Source organism: Anopheles cruzii, chromosome 2, assembly GCF_943734635.1.
Source record: "Anopheles cruzii chromosome 2, idAnoCruzAS_RS32_06, whole genome shotgun sequence".
Classification (NCBI taxonomy): Eukaryota; Metazoa; Arthropoda; class Insecta; order Diptera; family Culicidae; genus Anopheles; species Anopheles cruzii.
The window spans coordinates 10,865,814-10,892,712 of NC_069144.1; the positions used below are offsets into that span (position 1 = coordinate 10,865,814).

General features: G+C 51.4%; 1 protein-coding gene across 1 annotated transcript; it reads right to left on the minus strand.

Annotated features, from left to right (window-relative positions):
- Nucleotides 1-410: 410 nt before the first annotated feature.
- LOC128277723 (roundabout homolog 2-like) lies at nucleotides 411-21,612 on the minus strand. The gene is made up of 12 exons (XM_053016228.1): nucleotides 21,496-21,612; nucleotides 10,305-10,598; nucleotides 10,008-10,126; nucleotides 9,737-9,920; nucleotides 8,896-9,165; nucleotides 8,028-8,305; nucleotides 7,555-7,795; nucleotides 3,388-3,470; nucleotides 1,800-3,302; nucleotides 1,564-1,729; nucleotides 894-1,460; nucleotides 411-820 (listed from the first exon to the last, which is right to left on the minus strand). Exons 1-11 carry the CDS (start codon nucleotides 21,557-21,559, stop codon nucleotides 1,267-1,269), a joined length of 3,396 nt encoding a protein of 1,131 aa, XP_052872188.1. The 5' UTR covers nucleotides 21,560-21,612; the 3' UTR covers nucleotides 411-820; nucleotides 894-1,266.
- Between the last annotated feature and the right edge of the window lie 5,287 nt (nucleotides 21,613-26,899).

The window sequence follows — 26,899 nt, forward strand, 5'->3', positions numbered from 1 at the left end:
GTCTCTTCGGCAGTTGGAATTGTGTTTTGCCAAAGCGAAAATAGTAAAATTATCCCGAGCGACTGAAACGGATGAGCAACGGGAAGCGAGAAGGGAAGCCGATCGACTACGTCACGGGGAAGCCCGATCGTTTGGAACGCCGGATCAGATAATAGACAATTCTTGCGTGGGTCAGTTCGGAATTCTGACCTTGGTTTTCAAGCCAGGCGCTTGCTGTGATTTTTGGATTGGAGAGGAACTTACATAGTACCTACCGGAACATCTGCGAAACCAAGCCGACAGAAGCGCCCCAACTGGGGCCACTCTTTCAAAGAGCTTTCGGATGCGTAAAATACAGAAGACTCGGACTCGCGGGTACGTGGATCTCTTTTTTCATAGAAAAAATATATCGTTTTGTTTTATTCATCACTACCATCTGTAACTACTACATGGGGACACATCATGCTTTGCCGGCCGGCCCAGACACGGCGGCTACTTGGGGGTGTCGTTACACATCGCGGGTGGTGATAAAACTACTTTCATTGAGCGGACTGCATCTCCCCTTGCTTCCGGGCGGCAGCAGCAAATGGCAGCCCATTTCGCGATCACGATCACCGATCGTCGCGGCGAGATTGTGTCCCCATCGCTCCCCGGCTTTCGAGCCGCGGGAAAGCCGTGAGAGACAGAGATCTGAGTGTCGTGCGCTGGTGGTGCGTCGATTCTTCGTTTCGTTTCGCCGACTGGCGGCGGCATCATAAACATCATGTTTCGCGTGCGCCCCTCTTCATCGTGGCGGCGCTCCATCATCCGCGGGAGAAGTTCTACACTGTACACGATAATCCTGTGACCGGAGAAGAGAGGCAGACATTGTTTACAACTGAAGAAGCGCCAATTAATACGGCGCACGGACTTACCCTTGGGGATCTTCTATCGCTGGCCGTTTGCGCGCCGTCGCGCGCGACCGCTCGGGCCTCAGCAGGACCCCGGCAGGAAGCCGGCTTCCCAAAAAGAAACTCTCTCTCTACGTGCTGTGGGGCGACGCGACTATCTACAGAAAACAGGGCCGCCAAAGGCGGGGTTCCTGCAGAGCACTGGGCGCGAGAACGCGATGTCCGCGGCATCCGCAACTAGTTTGCGGCGTCCCTGCGCGAGGTTGACGCGACGGACCTCCCCTGGGGGGTCCCATGTTTGTTCGAATGTTTGTGCTGCTTTCGGTTTTGTTTGGTTAGTTGAAGAAGTGTGTGGCGGTATTCGGACTGCCTACCAGCCGGGGCGGTACCCCGGCCCTCACTTGTAGCCGCTCGTGCGCCGCGAACAGTAGCTCTGCGAGGACTGCGAGGTGTTGAGCGTCCCGATCAGCTCCGACGGGTACACGTGGTGATGGTTCATCAGGTGGTGATGGCTTCCGTCCAGCGGCACCTGCGGCACCGGCGGTGGATGCTCCGGTGGCGGCGGCAGGTAGTCGACCCAATTCGGAGGAACTACCGGAATGAAGAGAAGAGATCGATCAAGGTCTGGCCCACCTGGGGTGGACGCTTCTAAACTGTTTACATCCCCCGGAAAGTGGAGGTCAGAACTACTCACCGTTGTTGGTGTTCAGTGGCCGCGGGTACCCGTAGAACGAGCGGAAACTGGACGAGGTGGACGAAAAGGTGTCGTGACCGCCCTGGTAACCGAGATCACCGTTCTCGCTCCGCGGCAACCCGTTAATGATCATCGTCGTCGCGTACGGCGTCGGACTTTCGGGTGACTGTTTGAGAAGATTAAGATTCCGAGGTTTGAAGGGTGTGCGTCAACAGCTTATGGAGCCTCCTTCTTACCTTCCGATTGTAGAACGACGTAAGCCCTCGGGGGTCGACCTCGGCGTAGTCCGTTCCACCTCCATCCGGGAGCGGATACGTGTGGTGACCTCCCTGCGTTCCCTCCAGCAGTTTGATCGAGCTGAGGCCCGAATCCTTGTCGGTGTCGCAGGTCCGCCAGCCCCGATCGATCCAGATGCCGTCCTTGCGTGGCATGGTCAGGTTGGCGATGTCCCCGCGGCGGGCCCCACCCAGCACCGTCGGCACGGTGACGACCGGTTTGCGTCCGAGCGTCTGGCGGCGCCGGAAGATCACCACGCCTGCGACGATCGTTACGATCAGGATGACCAGCAGCGAGAACACGACGAAGATCATAAACCACGTCTCGTGCAGGAAGCCGTGCGCCTGATGCTGGTGCGGATGCCCCCCGTGCCCCGGCCGGAGCCGCTCGTCGTAGTCGGCGCCGCCGTAGTGCTGGCCGTTGTGGACACCCTGCGGCACGATCACGAACGCCGGGTCCATCACGAGGTAGAGCGGCTTCGAGAACGGGCCCATGCCGAGCCGGTTGAACATGGCGACGCGGACCGTGTAGCTCGCGCCGGTCGTCAGGTTGTTCAGCATCACCGAGGTGGTCGTCGCGTTCAGCGTCATCTGCGCCAGCAGTTTCGACGCGTTGTTGCCCGACTTGACCTGGATCTTGTAGCCTACCAGTTCGCCGTGCTGGTGCTCGCGGGCCGGCGGCCCCCACCGCACCCAGCCCGCGGTCAAGTTGAGCATACCGGCCTGAATCCCCGTCGGTGGCCCCGTCGGCATGTCCTCGAGCGTGCGTACGATGCGCGCGTTGCTCAGCTGACCCTCCAGGTTCTTGAAGTACGGCGACAGGAAGAACTCGTAGCGCGTGTACTTGTTTAGGTTCGTAATGATGTGGCTCTCGGTTTCGCTATTCGGAATCGGCAGCATGCTGTAGAGCCGCACGTCGCTGTCCAGATCGCGGTACCGCACGTAGAACCCTTCGATGTACTCCTCCGACCCACCGACCTGTAGCTGCCACTCGAGCCGCACCGACGTCGACGTCAGGGCAATGATATCGATCAGCTCTAGGATCTTGCCGGCCAGCACTACCCGGGCCTGTTCGAGCTCCTCCGGGATGGTGACCCGATCGTCGGATGCTAGCGTCCGGATGAGGCCGGAAACTGGCGACGGGGCCGAGAAGCCCATCCCGTTCTCGGCCCGCACCGAGAAGATGTAGCCCGTTTCCGGCACCAGGCCCGTCACCGTGGCCGTGTTGCCCGCTATCTGGCGTAGCGCCACCCGCCAACTACCGCCCGTTCCTCCATCGCTGGTGCTGTGGTACTCGATCGTGTAGCTGGCGATCGCGTTCGTGCGTAGCTTGTCCTGGCCGCGGGCCCAGATCAGCGTCACGTTCGTGTTGGTGATGTTGGCCGCCTTCGGTTGGCCCGGTGCCGAGGGGAGCAGTTCCGCGTTGAACAGCTGCTGCGACTGCGGCGGCAGATTGTTATCGACCTGACGGGCGGATTTCGATTGGGTTGTCGGACATTCGGCGGGGGTTAGTTTCGTAAAGGTTTCAGCGGGTTTCAGGAGAACTTACATTCAGATATGCCGCCCAGGAGTACTCGTGGCCGTCTTGTCGGATGCTGCACCGGTACCAGCCACTGTCTTCCGGTTGAAGATCTGGAAGGACAAGGGGACAATGCAGCAATTCTTTCATGGACAGACATGTTTTCAATATTTTGGAATTCCCCAAAGCTCAATTCAAAACCAGAAACAAACGCCGTAATTAACATGACCAGGGCCAGGTTCAATATCTGCATCGGATATCGGAGACCGAAAGGATTCAGGCACTCTAATGTCGTACATAATCACCAGTTGGAGCTGGATCCTGATCCGATAGGAACCGATTTTCTAGACCATTGGAATTGATTTTGTAAACACGGCGCGCACTTTTGACATTGCTATCTGTAATTCCATCAGCACACTGCCGGCGGCAGCTTACATTTGCCTCGAACGCCAACTTTGCCGAGGCTCGAACTTTTAACATAACCCGGGGCATAACCTCACGAGACCGGTGCCCGTGACCTAAGTGGCTTCCCAGACTGAGAGTCCCCATGGAGGCCTCGGGGAGCTTGGGATTCTGGATCGTACACATACATTTTACATGACATCATGGGACGTGGGGATTAAATCCCATTTCCCATTTACGGCTCCAGGGTTCCGAGGGAAGCCACTATCGGAGCTCTCTGTCGAAGGGATCGAACGCGCTACTTGACTTCGGAGGAGGACATGCTGGAGCCACAAAAAATTCCATTTTCTGTAAAGTTGCCGCCCTGTTTGAGGCGACGTACTAAAATATGCATGTTCCTTAGAGCTTATTGTTAGGCCCTAGCCGCTTTGCGCCGCATTGGTGACGGGGCCGTGGCTGTGTCTCGCACAATAATGGGCGACTGGTTTTTCCATATTTGATTCTGCGAAAAACTTCCAAACAAATAATAGAATGGAATACAATTTTACATTGTTAAAATATTATATTTCAGCAAGTTACACACACAAAAAAGGTCAGATTGCAAACAGGGTTTCGTCGGAGAGACGAGAAAGACATGGAGACTCCGTTCCGTCGGCCCGCTGCCGACATAATCCCCACGACAGTACACGACAGTGTACGACCAAACTTAGTGATTTCTGTTCCGCCATCACCACCAGCCAAAGGCCAACCGCCATTATGTGGGGCGCAAAAGAAGGATTATGCTAGTTCCGGAAACCTCCACACCGATGAACCCGAGCGCGGGCATAAGATAGCGCATCATATGGGAATGAAGTGACAACGCGAGGCGCAGTGAGTTCCATTAGGAGGCGAACGGTACAACATGTACCGCGGAGGGCAACCTCCGGAAGGTTTTCCATTTTCTCATCTCCACACCGGTGGTCGGGAAAACTTCGGGTTCGGGAGAAGGAAAGTTGTCGACCGACCGAACGACCGGCAAAAAACGGGGGATTATCTCTCTCAGTTCAGGTGAAAAGCGAAGGATAAGCTCTGCTTGCGGAATGGAACGGGACACAGATCGGCCATAGGACAAAGTTTATTCAATTCGATTGAAATTATTCGGTTTGAAATGGAAACAGAGCTAAAATTAAACTTCGCGTTGAACCCCAAGAGCCCGGATTTCGGATTAAACCAACATGGGACCCCGATTTGAGTTTAGTTTCATAATATTTCAGATAAATAATGCTGGAATTAATTTAAATGTCAAATACAGTTACAAACACACTGGAAAATCAATCCAAAACGAGGAAGATTTGCCCAAATTCTGTCTTATTGAAATGCGGCTTAAAATTGAGTCAAAAGGATTCGACGAGGATTATTTCGTGGAACATCAAACGAGACTGTCTAACGACAACCAACCCGTCGCTGGGGTCTACCATTCCGGGGAGGATATTATATTTTCTCCTTTCGTTTCTTTTTTGGGCCGCTAACGCAATCTTTTTCCATATCCGGTACAAACCCCCGGTTGGTTCCGGTTGCTAGGGATTTTTGCGAAGGATCATCGCCAGACCACGCCAGGAAAATACACAGAAAGAAGTGCGTGACAATATCATTCCCGGATTTCCCGGGTTATAGATTTACATAGCATGCAATACAAAAATAACATGCCGAAGCCGAAGTTGTTGTTTCCACGATAAATTTGTATCACTAATTACATTTAAGATGTTGGCGCTACAGTATTTGTATTGATTACGTTCTCTCTCTCTCATCCTTGCCTAAAAAACTCAGAAAGTTTCTGGGGATATTTGCATACTCCCACCACCGGATCTGAAGCCATCGGAAGCTGGCCGTCCGTCCGTCCGGGGCCACCCGGGCCATCGTAATAATAAAATTTATTGACTTCCCACGCCAGATAGGCGCGCGCCCGCGTTAGCGATTGGGCCAAAAATCTAGAACACTTCACTCCAGCTTCAGTAGCTGCGTTGCTGCCGACGGCTTTCGCCTGTCGCGAAACTGAAGCCCATTTTATTTACTTTAGGTGCCGGCGCCAGGCGCCAGGAAGGGAGTCAGGATATTGGACCGGGGAGCACTTAAAGTGGGGCGTACGTGGTACGAATTTGGAAAAAGTTTTCGGGTCAGGCGCCCCGAAAATTTATGCTCGAATTGTACGCCGGGAACCACGCTGGGCGTAAAGTAAATTGCAGTGAAGAGTTCCGTACCAGGCAATCGGCACATTTGAGCAGAGAGAGCTCGTGGAGGATCCTTTTTAAAACCCCTCAACTAATTTTTGAATTAAGGGATTGAAAGTTGATAAAAACGAGGTTCGAATGAGTATTAATGGCCGATCAGGTCATTGACTCACGTTTGGGTGAAATTCAACCAAAAGTGTCTAACTAAAAGAAGTGGAACTTGAATGAGAGGAGCCTATCTTTGCCGAATCGTGCTTTAAATTGAACTCAGTTAACAATAATGGAGCACAATTACACAAATTAATCAGACAGACAGATAGTCCCATTGAATTGGCTGCCCTGAAGCTTGACCCGTCTGAAGTCTGTCACGATCGAGATAAAATTAATATCGCTACAGAAACTCCAATCATCGGTAGAACATCTCCCGATCTACGACGGACACGTTGAGGCAAAGCCTAACGACGATGCAGCATATCCGAGAGGGACGCTCTTCTGCTTTGTAATTCAATTAGAAGCCTATTTGCGTGTCAGAAGATATCAACATCGCCAACCCTCTTCTAAAACTGCTCGCTAATGACGCGCTGCATCTCGCGGATGCGTTCCGCGGATGATGAACGGTTCCCACGGGGAACCGCAAAACACCCCGATGTAGCCTAAGCTTGCTTAGGAGCAGCTTTTCCGCCTCCGTTCACGGGCGAGAGCCACCAGAGATGTGATGCGAAAAAAGCATGGAAACGAAACGCTTCGACCCCTCTCAACACGTCGTCCTACGGATCGAGTCGCGGACGGGACGACGTTGATTGATGGTGCATTAATATGTGCAACCGAGCGGACAAAGTGGCAGATGATTCGCGCGTTTCTCCCGCGAGAGAGCTTGCGTTGCTTGGCTTGGCTTGGCTCGGAAGCAAAGTTTTCGATTCGGGCGTATGAAGAAATTAAACGCAACACTGGCCGACGTTACAATCAATCATGTCCTCGATGGAGAGTTGTCGGTTGGTGAAAGGACCTCCGTCCGCCGTTCCCGGCTGTTCGCTGATTTTCGTGTGTCTTCGTGGGTGCGCCAAGCGATCGATTATCTCTCAGTGAAGATAGATGATGATCTTCGCTTCGCTTCGGTGTTATTTCAACGCCTTGTTCCGTGCTCTAAAAGTAGCATAATTTTAAAAGAACCTTCTGTAACTCCTGCAGCAGATGCATACTTATCGAAACACACTGACATAAAGGGGCCTTATGGCCATGGAGATAAGCAGCCTCTTTAAAACTCCGCCGATTGCGTCGTCCAATCATCTTATTAGAATCGCAATCCCTCCCCTGAAAGCCCTTTTGTCCGATGGCGCAACTGACGTAAAACCCCTTTCTGCCCGATTGATGGATTGCCGCCAGATACGAACGAGCCGAGCAGAAAGCCGCATTGTTTGTGATGTTGCCTTGGAAATTAAACCCCAAGACGAGCCCGATTGCTCGGAAACAGAGCACAGAGCAAACTCATTGTGGCAATCGCGACCGAGATCCATAAATCCCCAGCGGAGCGCGGGCAACGCAGAGTTGCATTACTGTAATTACTACCTCAACTACTACCTACACTTACCATCGATCCGCAATGATCCGCCGGCGAGAAACTTAAAGCGTCTTCCCGGGCGAAGACTCTGAAGACTGGTGGTACCTCCGTCGCGCTCCCAGCGCGGAGTAGCGTCGGTCGCATCGGAAATCGGTCCGGTGGCCGGTGAGCCTCGGCAGGGTAGCGTTGCCTTCGTTCCGGCCGGTAGCGTCTGGTTCGAGGGGACTTGCTGCAGCAACGGCGCCGGAATGCTATCGATCGGCGATGTCACCTGAAAGGCACAGAGAGTGACACAGAGCATTAGAAAGGATTTCGGACCAAGCAGTGGGGTTGCCAATCTAATTTTGGCTTTCAAGATTCGTACTCGGGTCGAATTGTGCGACGGTGACGATTGCTCCATCCGTGTCGCTAATGCACCACTCGACTTCAAGTCCATTTTAAAGCGCGCGTAGCGCTAAGAGCACTTATCAAGCATTCTAGTCCCAGTGTCCCAAACAACTCACCTGCAAGTAGACCCGCCCGGTGACGGAGCCCGCCACGCTGAGCGCCGAGCAGACAAAGTAGCCGTCGTCCTCCCGCTCCACGCCCCGGATCTGCAGCGAGCCCTGGCCGGACACGTGCATGTTGCCGTAGCTGTTGTTCGGAAACATCAGCGTCTGGGAGCCCTCACGCGTCCAGAACACCGACGGCGCCGGGTTGCCGCTGGCGGAACACTTGAACGTGGCCACCCCGTTGACGGTCGCCTTCTGGTCCTGCGGTCTCACGCTGAACACCGGTGGAGCTGCAGAGAGCGGAACGGAACCGAACGTGAAACGAGTTTAAGATTTTAGCGAACCTCCCGCAGCGATTCGTATTAGACTTGAGGCTTCGGGTTGTTTCGCCTTTTTTATCCCGTTCTTCCGCCTTCATTTTGCAGTCAACATTTTGACATTGATCGGACATAAATTCATGTCGCGCCGGGCGGCGATGAAGCGATTCTAAAATGGTTTTCGAATACCCATAAACCGCATCACGCCAGACGGTCGATAGGGGTTCGGGGTTCGTACCGCACTCGACTCGGAGCGTTTAGGAGAGTTTTACGATCGCGCTCAAATAAATCTTCGCACGGACGTAACGCGTCAAGGAGCTGGAACGGAGGGGGGGGGGGGGGCGCCGCAGCTCAGCTAGAGGCCAATAAAACCCGACCCAAAACCCGTGCAGAAGCCGTGAAACGGCGGGTGAAAGAATATGCCCCACTCGTGTGGAAGGATTATAAAAATCCGATTCCCGAAATCGGCAGCACGCAATAAACGGCAATAAAAACGGTGCGCCGGCTCGTGGGAGCAACCTCTCCTCCCCGGGTGGGAAAGGATCTGCAACATCTTGACTTACTGTAGACGATCAGCATGGCCCGTTCGTCGATGAAGCCGACCGAGTTGCGGGCCTCGCACGCGTACAGCCCGTGATCGTCGGCGGTGACGTTCCGGATGATGAGGCTCTTGTCCTCCTCGGCTATTTCCGCCCGACCGACCGGGATGTGGCCGTCCTTTTTGCTCCACAGGATCTGCGGGGCCGGGTCGCCTCCGACCGCACACTGGAACTGGACCCGGTGACCCTCGAGGACCGTTGCATTGGCGGGCCGCGCGATAAAGTAAGGCTTGACTGTCAGCGGGAGAGAGAGAGAAAGGTTAGCATCTTGAGGATCGTAAATCAAAAATACAGTTTACCAGCGCGCGGCACCGATAGAACCGGGTGCCTCAAAAGCTGCTGCTGGTGGCCGTAAATTTTTGATAGAAAAATAGGTTTATTATGCCACCTTACGTGTTAAGCGCTTCAATAAATTTTAAGCCACTCTCCACCTAAAGCCTTAGCCTCCGATAAAACGAAGGGAAGTTACCGAAAGGCACCGTAAGGACACAATCGATGCACAATAATTGCATCGCTTCTCCATCTTCTATTATCGGTTTGGACCGTTGGGCCATAAATCAGACCCAAACTGGCCGAAAGCTCTCAGAAAAGTGAAAACGAAGCCGCTTTGATCACGATTTGTTATGCTCCACACCGTTCAATTTGTTATGCTTAACGCATGCAAATGAGCGGTTGTCAGAGAGTGGCCCGAAAACTTTACATCGACTAATTCTTCTCCGGCTTCTTGTTCGGAAAAGTATCGGGCGGCAGCACTTTGGCAGCTTTGGGTTGCCGTAAATCAAGAGATACCGATGGGTTCACTTACCCTGCACGGTCAGCTGGGCCAGCGGGCTCACCCTCGAGCCGACCATATTTTGGGCGATGCACTGGTAAAGGCCACCGTCGCCCGGCCGGACGTCGCTGATCATCAGGTTCCCACCGTCCACGATCCGGATCCGGGCCAGCTCCTTCGATATGCGATAATCGTCCAGCTCGAGGAAGATGTCGCCCTAATAACGAAACAAACGGATTCCGGATGAGTTATGGGGGTAACGAGACGCAAAAATGCATAAAACATAAAATTGGGTGTGACGTACCTTTTTCCAGCTAACGGTCGGTTCCGGGTTGCCCCGGGGTGGGCTACACTCGAGCAGGGCCGTCTCCCCGGCCGCCACCCGGGTGTTCTTTGGTGTCACACGGAAGTCTTCCCGAAGCGCTGGGGAGAAATGGGGAAACGAGAAAGATATAAAAACTGCAGAAATAAGGGACTTAAATGGTTCCAAAATCTTTTACGACAAAAATGTCTTAAGTGAATGGATTTTATAAAACCAAATCAATAGAGATATAAATGAAAATATGAAAAAGGTAATTAAAGTGCCGGGGACTCTACTCACTTGCCACCTGCAGCGTCGCGTTCCGGCTGTACACCTTGCCGGCCACGTTGCTGGCAACGCACCAGTAGACCCCATCGTCCTGCTCCTTCTTCCCGTGGACGGTGCGCAGGAAGAAGAGCGAACCGGCCGGCAGCAGGACGTGGTTCGCGTCCAACTTCACCTCGTCGCCATCCTTGTACCACTGGATCACCGGTGGCGGTTTGCCCTCGGCCTTGCAGTTCAGCGTGACCGGGTCGCTTTTCGGTACGATGGTATCGCTCGGGTTTTCCACGATCCTTGGCGACCGATATTGAGCTGCGGAAGAAAGAGCGAGAGAGAGAGAAAGGGTGGTAAAACAAACAGAACCATTAATCCCGCGAATTCGCCGAGCGGTTCTTCCGGCAACAAAGCGGAAAGCGGATTATCAGGAGCGAAACGATATTTTCGCAGACATCGGCTCCCCCAAAATGCAATAAAGGTTTTTGGGGCGCCGGCGCATTGTGCTGAGCGAGGGACAAAGCGAACTTCGTTTTAATCAATGTCTGGAGATGCCAGGAACCCAGACTGTGGCTAAATCAACAGATGATGAAACAATATTTATAGAAGTCTCAGTCTGAGTACTGGAAAAAGCCCGACTCATTCTCAAAATGATGCTGGGGAATAATCCAAAAATTAGCATCGCAAGCTGAAAAGCCCAATTAAATCAAATCTCTGTGGCCCAAAAGGACCGAAGCAATCACTCAGTCCAATTCTCACACTGCCTCAGTATCGTCTGCTTGTTCCGGTTCCGCAAGCAAATGAGTACGGGCCGCCACCGATGATTAATCAACACCGAAAAAACACGGGAATCGGCGACAAAATGCAGTGCTGTGCTGTTTTATGTTGTTCTCAGTTTCCGTTCATCCGTATCAATCACGGGCGTATGTGGGTTGCAATGAATAATGAGGGCGTATTGATCGGAAAATGGATGCTGAATGCCGGGCCACCACATTATTGGAGCGATTGGTCGCTCATAAAACCACACAAATAATGAACGAACATCCTGCGGCATTATCAGTGAATTGTAAGCAGTACTGCAACATTTTGTAACACTGACTGCGTTTCACAGAGTTCGCGACGCAAGACCCAGTAATGAGTCCTACACGCCAAAGGCTCAATAAATCATAATTTTTCATCAATTACTCACAGCTCTCGTCGTGTGCGAAAATGCGAGTTACGAGGCGATTCCGATCGCCTCAACGCACTGGTGACACGGCCCCTAGAATGGGTTCTTCTAGGCGCCAGGCAATATCGACACCGCCACCGCCGACAACCTACAGAGTAGGTTCTCGCGATCACTTCACGTGCTCCAACAATGAGACACTCCGCGGCACGTCACCGAAGGCGTTAAAGTCGCGGGGGGTATGACCTCGGCCACTGCCAAAATAGGAAACTGCAAATCGAGAACGACGGCGCCCGGCTAGGCGCCTGCCGTTCGGAGCGTGTGTCACTGCGGATTTAAGTTCTCGCCCCTAACCCGTCCTCGTTCCGTCGACCACCCCTCTCTTCAATGTCACACACCGATGATGATGTTGAGTAACTACTCAACACGAAGCCCTCACCGTTGGGGCTGCTAAACGAGTTTTGCGCGTAGTCGTTGAAGCTCGAAAGTGACTTATGAAGGCAACCCAAGCGCAGCTAAGGAGGTACATTCTGAAACACACTTCTCAATCGTAACGCTACACTAAACAATCTAAAATTTACTATTTTTAATTAAAAGCATACATTGTTAACGCTTACTCCATCTAACGGTGATAGCCAATCTTCGGGGCGGTCATAAATTCTGCCCGACACTTCTCCGGTCGACCCCGTCCGAAAACAGACGTCCAGAGATAGATAATTAACCATTAATCTTAGGGCCACCCTTCTCCGGGTACATTACCCACGCTACCGGTAGCCAAAGTCCGCCAAAAAGATTACGACGGAGCGATATGAGTTTTTGGGCAGGGGCCCACTAATGAATGCGCTCCGATTTTCCAGAAAAGAGCGTTCCTCGCGCGATTCGAATCTATGCTAATCGGACGTTCGACTTCCTTCACTCGGCGGCAGCGCCGTCGCCACGATCGGTGTGGAGGTCAGTGTTAATTAGTAAGTGATTAATACACCATTTAGTTCGAAAGAGCGCTCGGCAGAAAAATCTATTGCTTAATCTTAATCGGCCGCTCGCTCGGGACACAGATGGACGCCGGCCCATTTTTAAACGCAACCAACCAATCTTCTAGCTCTCCGGGGAGCGCGGAGAATAAATTCACGATTCACAAATAAACATTCGCGGCGTTCGAGGGGAATTGGTGGCCCCCAAAAAAACGCTGCTCTCTGCTCGATTCGGTTCATTCACTTCGCCGGCTATTCTTGGGCACAATCTTCAAAGTTAACGTTTTCCATCCTCCAAAAAAGAGATGGAATCAAAACAGGATGGAGATGTTCAAAAAGGCGACCCATCAACCCCGCCGCCGTGACGGATGAGCAATTAGATTGGGGACGCCAAGCAACCTGCCAAGCAACCCGTTTATTTGTTTGACTAATTTTGCGCGCTTCATCCGGAAGGAGTCGGGGCATAACAATCGCCGGAGCCTGAGCTGAGGCATCGCTGAAGCATCGTCGTTGGTGGCCAGATTGTGGGGAGTAGATACTTGGCAACTTCCAGAGCCGGTCCGCGAGCTAGATTGTTTATCTGCGCGTTCTTCGAAAACATCGCGCAACGACTCAACAACACATGGCGAAGTCGTCGGTCGTGCATTTTAGAAAAACAAAGCATCGGGGAGCTACATTCGCGTGCTCTGCATATCTCAGGCATTGCAATATCTGCATTTTAACGATAGTTTTGTAATTAAAATGCGTGTTGTAGGGCAGTCCTTATCCCAGGTTTGCATTCCGTTAGGTAGACCCTCCTCACGACGGACTCAAAACATACGCTAGAGCTCGCTCGCTCTGGACCGACGGCACCGACCGTGGAACCGATTAGCTGATATACGTGACTTCGAGAAACGGGGTTGGCCAACGAAGCCCCAACAGGCTAAAGCGCCGCGTGTAAAGTGCAACTGCAGGCGGTGCTCGACCGTCAATATGACCCACTTTATGTAGGCGACGTTCAACGTAATCTTGGTCTCAGCCGCCGCCCCGGACAGACTAACCCAATGGCCGTGGCCACGATAAAGTCCAGAGTACACGGGGGCGCTCGCGCTAGCCCACCGGAAGAAACCTGGCGGCGATGGAGGTGGGTTGGCCTTTTCATCGTCGATGGTGAAGTATTTAAAGTTTTCCCTAAAAGAAGAATGGGTCCGCACTTCAGGATTGTGCCGCCGTCAAGATTGTGTTTTCCTCCGGGGAAAACCCATAACGCGGACGGAGCACCCGTAGCGGAACACGGCACACTCACCAGTCCGGCTAAAAGTTTCCGACCAACGGTTGCCGGTTGCACCCGGCTCACCGTTGGCTCAATACTTTCGATCGGTGGTGCGCCGTTCCCGGGGCACGGCAAAAACAGTAAGGCACGACACGCCAAGCCAGAGTCAAAGTCAAGTCTCCGGGGGGAAGCAAAAAATGGGCCAACCGCAGCAAAAATGTCCCCCGCAAGCGATATGTAGATCGCGGCTCTAATGTTAATAAAATAATAGCTCCACGGCATTAACATTCCAACGGATCCGAGCCGAGACCAGAGCCAGAGCCAAAGCCAGGGTCCTCCTCTTAACTGATGGACGACTCTTGGAGAGGGCGGCTAAGACAGCGGCTGGCCACCAACGGGACTTTGCGAAACATAAGGCCCCGACCGACCAACCGACCGATTGTGGTTGTTGTTTTTGTTTTCTTGCCACGCTTCCTGTGGCACGGAACAAGAAGAGGTCGACCAGCCGGCAAACATTATGGTCTTTTTGCGTTTGATGCTTCAATGGGCGGCTTCAGGAACTTGAGATGCCGACCTTGGGTTTATGCAAAATCTTGAGCGGAACGCCTCGGACTCTGACAGCGGCAGCATCTGGGCGACAGCGAAAATGCTGCTGACGCAAGCGGAATTCGAAATTGGCCTATAAAATGTTGGCCCTCTGAATAAAAAGGAAAAAGGGAAATTAGAATGTAGGCATCGTATTGTCAGCAGCGATCGAAAAACATTAAAAAAGTTGGCACACAGTTCAGGAAAACAAACAAGAACCGAATTGTGGCCCATTTTGCTGCACGCTCCACGATGTGGAAAATAGTAGCAGAAAAACAAGGGGAAAATCCATAAACTATAATAATTATATCCAGATGTGCAGAGACCATAACTTGGCGAGCCCCCCACGGACCATCGCCATGGACTCCGGATGGTTCCATTATGAGAGAACGGTGCAGCGCCACACAGCATGTTTCGCGACCGCTTGCTTCTTCTTGTGGCCGACGAGTAAAGCTCCTCTTCGGGCGCTGCTTCACGGACCATAGACTTTAATTTACATATTTTTAATTATACCACCTGCTAACGTTTTAATATTGCGCGGGTCTCTAGCGCTACCGGAAGCCTCACCGGGAGCGCCGGTTGCTAATACCAGGTATCGCGCCACGGGCAGCAGATAGTCGCAGCAGACCATCTTTCGCACATGCTGTTTTGCTTCCCCGTGGCCCCGGACGACTGCTCTCGACCCGGCCTTCCTTCACATTTTAATTATGTTTCTTGGAGGAAGAATCGGAAGGTTTGGGGTGGGTGTGCGCGATAAGATCCTAGACTTCCGAACACACGTTTGGGGTCTGAAATCCTTCCGCAGTTGGAAGCAGTCCCCAAAAAGGCAGGAACATTTATCAAGAACTTCCAGCAACTCAGTCAAAAAAGCATCTCAAAAAATAAATATATTAAAAGGCAGCAAAGAAGTTGACAGGGCAGCCTTTTCAAATCATTTCCCAAAACCATAATAAAAGGGCTGACACTTTTCATCGGACACCACATTCCGGACCGGAGCGGACCCCTCAGAGCAAACACAGGTCCGCAAATAGCCACACGATCAAGATGGCACACCGCAACAAAGCGCATAAGGCGCGGCCGTCGTGTATGAAAAGATCTAGGTCATCCGCCGGCATCCTTGGGGATGGAATAAGAAAATTCCAAGATATGCCGGGATGCCGGGTGAGCTTCTTTAGAATCGCCCCACAGTCCCCACAGCTTTTGGCATGAAAGGCAATGCAGGGGCAATGTTTTTCTCACTAACCACCCAACGCCCGAATGATGGTGGACTTTTCTGGTCGGCCAGGGCTGCTGGAAGTGATTACCTTGATTAATGTTTGACCAGTGACCCACAACAAAACGCAACGTAACTCGGGGCCCAGGCCGCCTAATTACAAATATCCTGGCGGCGGCCGTGTATCCGGGCGCCTAAATTAACGGCCGTCACCACATGATGATGGTGGCAGGAAGCGCGTCCAAGGGCAGGACACGGCACACCAGCACGGTAGCCGTTAAACGCATGGCCAATTATTTTTACATTCCCCAAGATTACACCATTAATATTCCAATAACCGAAAGCTGATTAATTCTTTATGGAACGGCCGGGCATCGGGGAAGGCATGCGCAGAACGGCACCATGCACCGGCACAGAGTATGGCGCATGATATCTCACTCCAAAACGGCCACTCGCTCGACAACATATCGGCACCCGCCGTCGTCGTGAGCAATCATATTGCCACCCGGTCGCCGGCAGCACGTTATAAACAAATAATCAATGTATCACAAACTCGGACCTTCCGATGGTTCCGGTGAGTGGCCGAGTGGGGGCCTCTGAAAGGTAAGCAAAATGGCCTAAAACTCCCTCCTTTCGGAAGGAGCCCAATGAGTCGGCAGGAACCGTATCGGTGGTACGTGTGGTGAATATCCTTTCCATGGTCCTTCCACACGGCACTCGGACCGAAAAGACGTATTAGTTTAGGCCGCCCGTATCATACCACCCACCCTTATCAACCCCCACCCACACACACCCATCATGACACGGCATCCTTTTTCTTTAGCCCCCGTTCCCTGTTACTGGATCCCCCTTCTTGTGCCTTATCAAAACCGAGAGGTCCGGGTCGGGCATAAATTTCCCTCGATTACGATCAGGGCCTCCCACACGCCCGTGCCGGGAGGTTATAATGGGTTCCTCCAATCGCTACCGCCGCCCGCTCACCACCCAAAAATAATCTTGCGTCCACCCTCTGCCCTAACGACTGCTGGAGGCGATCCTGCCAGCCCCAGCGGGCACCGGAGAGAGAAAGTCCGAAACAAGTCCGAGCAAATGAACGAATCAACGACTCGTTTGGGCCACCCCACCCCACCGTCTCACTCTGACACAATATTTGTGGAAAACACAGGCCGCCTCCAGACCCCGAGAAACTGAAAACGGGATTGGCTTGGTCCGGGTGCGTCGGAACTCGTCCGTTTGTAACCAACACACACGCAGGACGCCATTACGGGCCCCTGTACGGTCCGATTCGATCGCAGAGCCGGCAAAGTAATCATAATGGCCGGCCGGGCCGGTCCAATAAAACCGGAACAAAAACGCTCGAAATCGTTCCGTAAACCCCGGGACGCGGCCATTCTATGCGCGCGCGCGCCGGAAATGCTGTTGCCGGCGACGTGGTGGACGACGAATCGAACCGCAACCCTTTTGTGTGTCGTGGTGCAAAATGTATGATTTACGGGCTAGTAATTCAATAATAGAATACTAACGCATTACGGGCAAATAGGAAAATAGTCGAATGGTGGCGCAGGATGCCCGGTCCGCCCGGTCACATCGCCATCGGCTTAGAGACGGCGAAATGTAATATGGAGGAGTCTTTTCGGAAATGGACGGACGGACCTCGGCCGGCAATAGGATGTTGTAACCGACGAGACGTGTGGCCTTTGAAGAGCTAGAAATGTAATTGCGAATAGCCATTTCCATTATGTGGAGCATCATCATCGTCGTCGTTGTCGTCGTCGTTGTCGTCGTCGCCGTCATTGGGCAGCTCATTCAATCTCGGCTTTGTTGGTCCTCACAGGAAGTCTGTGGTGGCATTCGATTTGTTCACTGCGCGCTCGAGAGCACGTCAATCAAACATCGTCCATCGGCGCGATGCTCAGGGCGATGGTATATGCCAAATTATCCACGAATTTGTGAAAGGAATTGGAATGGTTTTCATATTCCATTATCCCCATTATCACGTGAATGGTTAATGGGTCCGTCCCCAATGTGTCTACTAGTATGCCAGGTCAACATTGCTTGGTGATTTTGGTCAGTTTGAAGTCTGCTGTGTGCCTCTGCGATGGCTTTGGGCTAACTTCTAGGTTCAACTTATTCCATTAATATTCTAATTATTTCTTTATTAATTAATTCGAAAATGATATTTACTAATATTTTACGTCAACAGACTGCTCTTTAGATTTCAGAGTCATAAATATGGCTCTTGTTGGCTCGTCCGTAGATCAACCATCTACACAGCACCAATCCATAGGTTCCTCTATCCGAAGGACGTCAGTTCGAACCCGTACAATCCTGCAAACGACCGATAATATGGTTCTGTCCGTTCGAGAGTAAAAACAAATAATCAGGGCTCTTGATGAAAGGACTTGGCGAATATTATACTGACTAAAAAGGTAACGGCTCTCCAGAGCACAGGCGTACCATAAGATCAGCAGCTTTCCATTCAGGAAGTCACCTTTGGTGGTCAGTCAGGTTTAATTTTGTATTTTGTTAATTGAGCTTTCACATTCAACAAACTGTAGAAATGACTCTCTGACCTTTCGGCTAACAAAGTACCCAGCACGGAATACCAGGCCACGGATAAGTTCTAAACAAATCCAAATTAATATCCCCCATTAGAGACGGCCCCAGATCCATCGAGGCCAAAAAAGGTAGTCAAATGATGCCGAAGAGTGAAATATCTAATTAATTACGGCGAAGCGAGGCAAAAACAATGCCTGACCGCACAGTGTGGTGCTATTAATTGGGTCGGAACGGGTTCGAATCCGGCGGGCGTCCCGTGCCGTGCCCGCGCACTCTGATTAAGATGGATTGCGGACCTGGAGCTAAAGGATTAGGCCGCGAATATTGTGCGCCACACGGGGCGCGCTCGGGACGTGATCTCTAATAAATATATCTCGTCGGCATGTTTATTCATCCGATGGAATTGGCTCCTATTTATGTTGGGGCAACCATCGTAGCTCCAGGTTTCGCTTATGCTGGAGGGCCCGCCGCCATTTGTGAAAAAATGGGAAAACATTACAAGTCAACAGTCAATGCACGGTGCAAAAACAGAAGCTTTTTCCCATAAGCCGCGGGCAATATTACACGAAACGCATGTTTAGATACCGAAAAAAGAATAGCTGAGTTCGGTTGCATCGTTATTACAAGAGCATATCCTAGTATGGTCCTTTTTCATCCGCCGATCCCAATTCTACGGCACTCTGAAAAACGGCCGCCCGGAAAAGTTTGCTCATTTCATTGACATGTTGAACCATTCGCCCACAAACCACATATCCATTATTTACAGTTTGTTAATTCTATTTCCAACCCGCAACCTCCAGACTGGGCGGCGCCAGGCGTCACGTCAATGGGAACAGGCTGTTGGTTGGGTAACATTTTACACACTAATTAATTCTAGCCCGCAAAACTGCAATGCCACGCTCCGATGGGTCGCCAGCCAACACGCGAGCCCGATGGATGGATGGCGCGTTGACGGCGGTTTACTCGGGGAATTGACATTTCATTCTCACCAGCCAACTTCCGGTGGGGCAAATTTCAGCATCCGTTCAGCAGCTTCAGCCGGAGGGCACTAGAAAAACTGACGGGCGATGGTACCGGCTCGAATCTAACGGCGTGCCATCATTTGTTTTATTTATGCGGATGTTTGGCGGATGTGCGATGCGCAGAAGTTGGGCTGTCAAATTATTCATGCTCGGGTTACGACGACGACCCAAGTGCCACACTCAAAATGGAGCACTCTTCGTGTGTTGAGGCAACGCTCGGTGCGAAAAGGGGTCCTTTTTGGAGTGCGCGCCGATGGAAGTGAAAAATGACAGATGTGGCAAACAGGATGAGAGTTGTTTAAATTGTTAAATTACTGAGAAAATGCATCGTTAGTCCCCGAATCAATTTCTAGAGTGTACTTGGAGTGCATAGTAATTTTGTATTTAATAAGAAACAAACCAGAAATAATGCTAAAACGTGTAACCGAAGAAAGCATTACAAATACGAGATGTTGACATCATAAAAAGCACACAACTGCATGCTAAAACTCCCACATTAACCTGTTGTACGCATGATGGCCTCAGAGGCGCGCGCATCAAAACAGATAATCCATCAAAGGACAGGTGTTGCATTAACACCGCGCCAATGGCAGCGGATTTATGTTGTAGCCTGCGGCGACGGCGGCCGCGGCGGCAACAACGTAACAACAATCCAGGGAAAAACAAATACCGGCATCGGATGGAAGCAGCAAACAGCACTCAGCGGCACGTCGGCAGAGATTAGTAAACAATCCGCACATAACCGTCAAGAGAAAAAGGCTTACCACGCACACCACCAAGCCAAGAAGACAATGGCGGTGGTGTCCATAATAATTCCGCCTCGCAAAGAAGCGCCTGGCCGGATCTTTGCACAAGTTCTCACACGCTCACCTCACGACCCCACGCGGCCAGCCCAAAGTTTGTTTTTCTCACCGAGTCTTTCCTCCGGACGGACTGACCACTTGACTAGTCTGCCGAGAGGTGCCGCGAGGATCATCGCGCTTTGCGGCTGCGGAGTGCGTGTGCTCGTGAAACCGGATCGGATGATGGGTGCCGGACCACCTCCTCCAACTGTTTCGCGCAACGAACCGCATCGGAACGGCCACGGCGGGAACAGATTTGAAATTCAAAGTCCCGGTTAAACACCGGTTGGCGGCTTCTCTCCATGTCCGGGGGGTGTCGGTTTCAAGAATGGCTGTTAAGTGCCAGTGCCACTAAAACCTCGGCCATTGGGAGCGATGCAGAATGCCAGATATGCCCCGGCATTCTCGTCCGCTCGTTACCATTCGGGCGAGCGATCCGTATCTCACACTGAACCGAGCGATACACGAATTGCATGACACACTGGCCAGTCTGGAGAGAGGTGATCGGATTGCAGCGCTTGTTACATATTATCTGCTCATAAACGCCACCAACCTCAAGACGCATCCAACGCATTCTAACAACGCTTCGAAGGGCGCGGCTCCGTTTACATCACGTCACGTCTCCCCGTAGCCCATTTATCAATAAATCCATCTCCAATCGTGCGGTCGAAATGGATATCCGCCGCCCTGCGCTAACGAAGAGCAGCTCCACGTGGCACGGGATGGCTTTATCGAGCCCACCGATCGAACGTTACCGTAATTCATACACAAACACATACTTGAAGGACCCGTGTTCCTAGTGCGCGCACCGGACGGACTGCAATCAAATACTCAATTGCTGCAGCCTACAATTTAATCTACTCCCTGGCATCTCGACTCGGCATCTCGACTGGCGGCCTTCCGAAGGTAAGTGCAAACCAATATGGAGAGGAGAAATTTCTCACATGTCTCGTGGCGGACCCCGATGGCATCAGATGTCAATTTCCTGCGCTGCGATACATGGCCTTAGTGGGCTGATCGGCTGCGGGTCCTAGTACTAATTGCCAATCACGTGCGCACCGTCGGACACACGAACTGTTGCTTTTTGGCGAAAAAGTGCCCGCGCGCGCGCGCCGAGAAACAATTAAGTTGAGAGTTCCGTTCCGAACCAGAACGGGGAGTCCTGATTGTTGAGCTAAATAAGTCAACATACTCAACTCCGGTTCGGTTCCGGGTCCGAGATGCGGTCTGTTCTTCATGAAAATGGGGTTTACGAGATATATCAACGCCAACTACAACAACTCGCTCCGTGAACACAATCTCGATCCACGCAGAGCGGAAGACCCCTCAGAGAACCGGCGAAGAAGATTCCATTCGCCGTGTGGCTCTCGCAGGGGGTTCAGATTTCCGCAAACTCACGGCTGCCAACAGTATGCCGGGGGAAAGCTCTACGTTATCTCAATTATGTCCACGTCGGCGATGGGATCTGCTTACTCACGACGACGATGAGGCGATGGAGAACGAAAGAACAACTTGCCCGTCCGATGCAGTTGTGGCCAGAACCAACCAAGCCAACTTCTCCGGAAAGTCTTCTTAAGTCAAACCGCACCGCAGCGAGCGTACTCACCATTTGTAGAGTGCAGCAGGGCCAGGACCAGCCACCAGGATGCTATCCAGCTTGTCAGACTCATCTCTCTTCGCTTCGCTATCGGCGCCGTTGTATTTGTTAAATAACTTTTGTCAGCTGAACACCACGCCAGCTTCGATTCGCGCACTCGATTCGCGGGGCTTCACAGAGCTTCACACGTCACTCTTTGCACATTTTGCACATTTGGTTGGCCCTAGGGAATGGAGTGCGAGGGGGTGGTTCAATGCAGATGATGACAGGCGAGGCGCGATGAGTTCAGGGTTGGGTTTATGATATGTTGTGTGTCGCTCTGATGACGTTTAACACCTTCCGATGGCTCACTTTTTGCACATCAGACAACACCAGATGAGGAGAGCTTTTACACAAGTCGTAGACATCGCAGAAGACTATGCTCGCGTACTACCTATTCGCCTATTCGCCTATCCGTCGTGCGGGGCGAGGTTTATTATATCACAGGTTTCTTAGGTTCGGCTCCGTCTCGTACAGTGTCCTTTCGGGTGTCCTTTCGCAGAAGGATGTGAATGGTGTGACTAATTGCTTTCGAATTACGGTTGCTTCCTCCCGGCCATGGGAACCCGGGTGGCACGGCCGCTACCATCAATCTTCCGGACCGATCCTGCCGTGATGTTGCGCTTCGGCTGAGAACTTTCTGTGCGACCCAACACAGCTGCCTGCTGCCAGGTCTTCAATGTGGGTTCGATGCGTCGTTCGAAGGGGTGTTCCGTCGGCCAGGTAGGTACCAGGGCCAGGGATTAGAGAGGTGTCAAAGATGGGCTCTCAGCGGTGCGTGACGGAGCAGGCTCTGTGTGTGAAAAAGGTAAAACGAAACATCCGGAATTAGTTACACCGCTTTTTTATGTAATCAGTCTTAAATTTTAGGTTAAGCCGCAACAGGTGACGACAGCACATCAGCCTGAGTGTGTAGTGAATTAACATGTCCATTATTCCGGCGGAGTTCTAATTATGCGATTGTCGTCTAATTTTACTCATTCACCACCATTCGACACACGAAGAATGCACGATTTCGAAGGCCACTTCCATAAGCTGTTTCAAATGTTCGAATGTAATCAATTCAACAGCGACACTCATTGGGTTTATCAAAAAACTTAATTTACCACAATTTTACTTTTCATCATTACGTTTAATATATTCCAGGTGCTAAAAAATACCTTTAATGTGCTATAAAAGTTTGAGCTTAATCGTGTCCGTAACTCTGTGAACATAAATCAACAGAAAAGCTACCTTTTGCTGCAATTATAATTGCCTTAATTGAGCAATAAACCTAGTGGCTTCACTGGGTTTTTATTTGTATTTATCGCACACTACTTTATTGGAACCAGAGCCCTCTCCCTCGCCCGGGCCAGGTTAATGTTTCAATCAAGCAATGGAAATTTCATCAATTAATTTAGATAAAACAGTACTTCGTTCCCGCCGAAAGTTTACGACCCCTCTTCTCTCCGGAGACGAGTTTCACATTTTTACACCTTTTTCCCTTTGCAAAGTTTTATGATCGGTTGGGAGCGAGAGAGAAAAAAAAACGCGGAAGCTTCACTAAAAGTCACTCGCCGGCCCGGTCAGGCTGCACCCGCCGCCACCGAAAGGCATAATTGAAACCACTGACAGCGAGCAGAGTTTAAGAACTACGCCGCCGAAAAACGGGGCCTCTTTTCTCACGGAAGAAGAAATAGAGAGCAATTAAATCTATAATTACTAACCGCACAGAACTTCAAGGTTGAAACAAAACCACGCGAAGAAGACGCGATCCACGACGCGATGGAATTGTCATTTGGGAGAGATAACAAATAGGCCGGCCACTTCCACGTCCACGTCCCGAACGGGGCCATCTCCGAGGACCAAGAAATTAAATTTCGACCGCCGAAAAGAGTGTTAATTAATTAAGCATTCTCTAGGGGGACTGCTTTCCGGCGATAGAGGCTTTAAGTAGCGTGTGCTATCTCTTGTGCATACTCCTGATAGTGGCCCCGGACGAGAAACCAGCTCCTTTTGGGGGGTGTCCACACCACAAAGTGGTGGTCAGGGTGCGCACATTCGGAGCTGATTAAAATTTCAAATCCCAATCGTCACGTCGCTATCGGGCGACAGTCGAAGATTCGGGCCATCGCGACGCGAGAGTGCACTCTTGCGGCGCAGAGCATAACGTTATCGTTATGCTTCCAACAGAGCTCCAACCAACCAACCCCCCAGGGAGGGTTGTTCCCCTGTTTGATGTTGTGCGACCCGCCGGGACCACCACACGGCCCCGATGAAGTGATGCAATCCAGCAACAGCAGCAACAGCAGCAGTGTGCTAAGTGGTTGGCCCTCTTCCAACAGCACACGGCGTTGCCTAGCTCTCGGTCTTGGCGCTGGATACACTCCGGCAGTCGAATAAACGTCGGGCCGATTGGTGGTGAGTGCATCATAACTCGAAAAGGACAACACGATGCACACGATGTCGAGAAAACACATCGAAACTTCAAACGCTAACCCGGGCGGGGGGCAGGCCTCTGCCTGATCAAACAACAAGACCCCGCAGACCAGGGGGGTTTCCGATTTTGCAATCAACGAATGCTGGTGGCCGGCGCCGGATGCCCGTGTCCCGGATGCACGGTCGTATCGGAACGTAAACAGTCCGATCCGGTCATATCAACAAACCCGATACAATATGATTCTTCCATCCGACGCGACGCGAATCTGTGCTATGCTCACAAGGGCCCCACTGAGCGCCGATCGATGGGGGGGGTTGGGGGGGGCCCCGCTACTCCGTCCGGCCAGATCCGGCCAGTTTGATGTGGTGTCGAGAGTCAAAACTGTGTGCCGCGGTTTCGCTATCGGTCTCTCAGGTCTCGTCACAGGGGTCTTCCCACGGAGAGTGCAATTCAGTGATCTGAGACACCGCGAGCGAGTCGAGCCGAGCCGGTGACCCGAAATGTGACACCAGTCGTGGTGCGCACCGTTACCGGAGGACCCCGGTCGACCCCCGAGGGATGGAAACCATATGCCGTCGCCGGTGGAAGAAACTCGACCGCTCAGACCCGGCGCGATGGCTCTCGGTTTTCTTGTCCGTTTTTTACACTTGTTGAGCAACGTCCCAGCGGCAGATTTGGGACCAATACACCACAAACCAGTGAAGCATGTGACCCACAGAGACCGTTTCGAGGAGCAGCAGAAGCGGTAGCGAAGAAGTAGTTCAAAAATTAGCCCACAACGCGCGCGTCATCGCGGCGACCACGTGTCACGCGCGGAAGCGAGCGGCCCGGTGCCGGTGAAACTTGAGACGAAACAAACGATTTTTGTCAAACGAGGATCAGAATGAGGATGGAGAAATAAATGAAATCATGTACCAATCGTCAAAAGTCGTTTCCTCGAAATAGGTTTTTTTTTCAGTCGGTAAAGTTAATTTGCATATGTTAACATGTTCGTAGGTTACAAGGTTGACTGATAATGCGTCGTCGCTAGGGAGCCAAAATCGAACGTAAGACCACTTTCTATTAAATATAAGGTCAAATTGCATCGAGAGGTTACTACATTTTTTTAGATAATAACTTGTCGGTTTTTTGCCACCGTTTGAAGAACTACATTAGAACCGAAGATCGAATGCCTGTCGTAGGTTACGGTGACTCTTGACGAATCGTAGTGCTTTGAATGTGACTCAAAAAGACCAATCTTCTTACGTTTAAAGGCCACAGTAATATCCAGAAGCTTTTGATAGCTAGTCACAAAAGGAAGTCATTTCTCCATCAGATTGTGACTGACGATGAAAAAGGGAATTCATTTGGCGAATCCTAAACGGTAATGACATCGACTAAGTCCACGAGAAGATCGGTTGTACGGCCAAATCGCTGTGGACAGAAAATAATGTTCTGTGTTTGCTGGGATTGGGAGAGTTTGATCCACTATGAGCTGCGGTTATATATTATTTCAGAGTACGCTTGTAAAAATGATTAATTGAAATGCATAAAAGAAACACAAAAATAAAACAAAACACTAATGCAATTTATCGCCACTCCGCCGTAATGTTAGAGACCAAAGTTTTGTCCTCGTTTTCGCCAACTCCAGATGATGCGACATTTTTCACAACACGAAAAACTTTACCCACGCACAGCCCCCAAATATCGATCGCCGTCGACCAACGATAGCGAGAACAGGTGAACAACTTAATTCATGGCGGATGAAGATGGTTGGGCAACCACAGCTGCTTCCTCTGCTCCCCGGTCGTTGCCAACACCAAGGATTCGGGCGGATCCGGATGCGGCCAAAAAGCACCCCGCCACCGAAAGCGCGCGCGCGCGCTTGTTTCGACACGGCGGATGTAGAGCTTCTACCGAAACGATTACAATCTCCTCTCCGACGTTGCCGTCTACCGTCGGACCTACACCGGAAGCTGTCTTTTTCTTCCGACTGACGACGGAAAGGATTACACCGACCGGGTGGGCGGAAGGCACGTGCGCTCAGCTCAGCGGGCGCTCAGGAAAGGCATTATCGGTAATGTCAGTAAATTTGGCAATTTTACGCCATTACCCAATTCGGTAACCTACTTAGAGAGAGAGAGAGAGAGAGAGCGCGAAGAAGCGCGCGTCCGGAGGTCCTTCGAAGGGCCGGGTTGACTCGTTGGCGTCAATTTTTTCCCACACTAATTGGTTTCGAAAATTGCGCCCAATTCCCTAATGCAGGCCATTAGGTGCGGTGCGGTGTGACCGGGACCGTCGGGGGAAAGCTGAAAGGGGTAAATTTGGCCTCGCTATTTTATTGCAGTTTAAAACGCGAAATAATTGACTGCCGGTAGGGGGCAAAATGGGGAAAGCTTTTACAGGGCGCCCCGGATTGGAAACTGTCAGCTTGCGTTAGGTGGATTCGTGGCAGGATTCGTGCGGCCTGCGAAGGTAGTACACGAAGGATCAAAGAGCTTAGTAATCGAATGAAGCTAAAAATAACTTCACCGAAGCATGGCGTCTTGTAATTGGTTTGAATAAATAATATTCTTGACTTTCGCAAAGGTTCTTCTTGTGATGCGGTGTAGCTATTTATGAAATCAACTAGTTCATCGTGACTGACTTACATCGGACAAGAACCTCAACTGAAACATAAACAGGGTGATCCTCCATTTTTTATGCTGAGTAGATAATTAAATTTGTTCGATGGGTGATAATAATCACACACCCTCAATCGTACAGCGCTTGCATACAGCGCTAATTTGTGTATTAAGCTACTTGGCCAACAATGGACCTAAGTGCGCCCCGTCATCTATCATTCGTCACGTGCCGTCTGTCTTCTGGAGACGCTCCTGAGGAGCTTATCGAGTTTACTGTATTTTGAAATCTTTCGGAAAAATTGCGCTCCGCTTCCCAGTGGACCTGTGTGTTTTGTCCACTCACCACCCCACC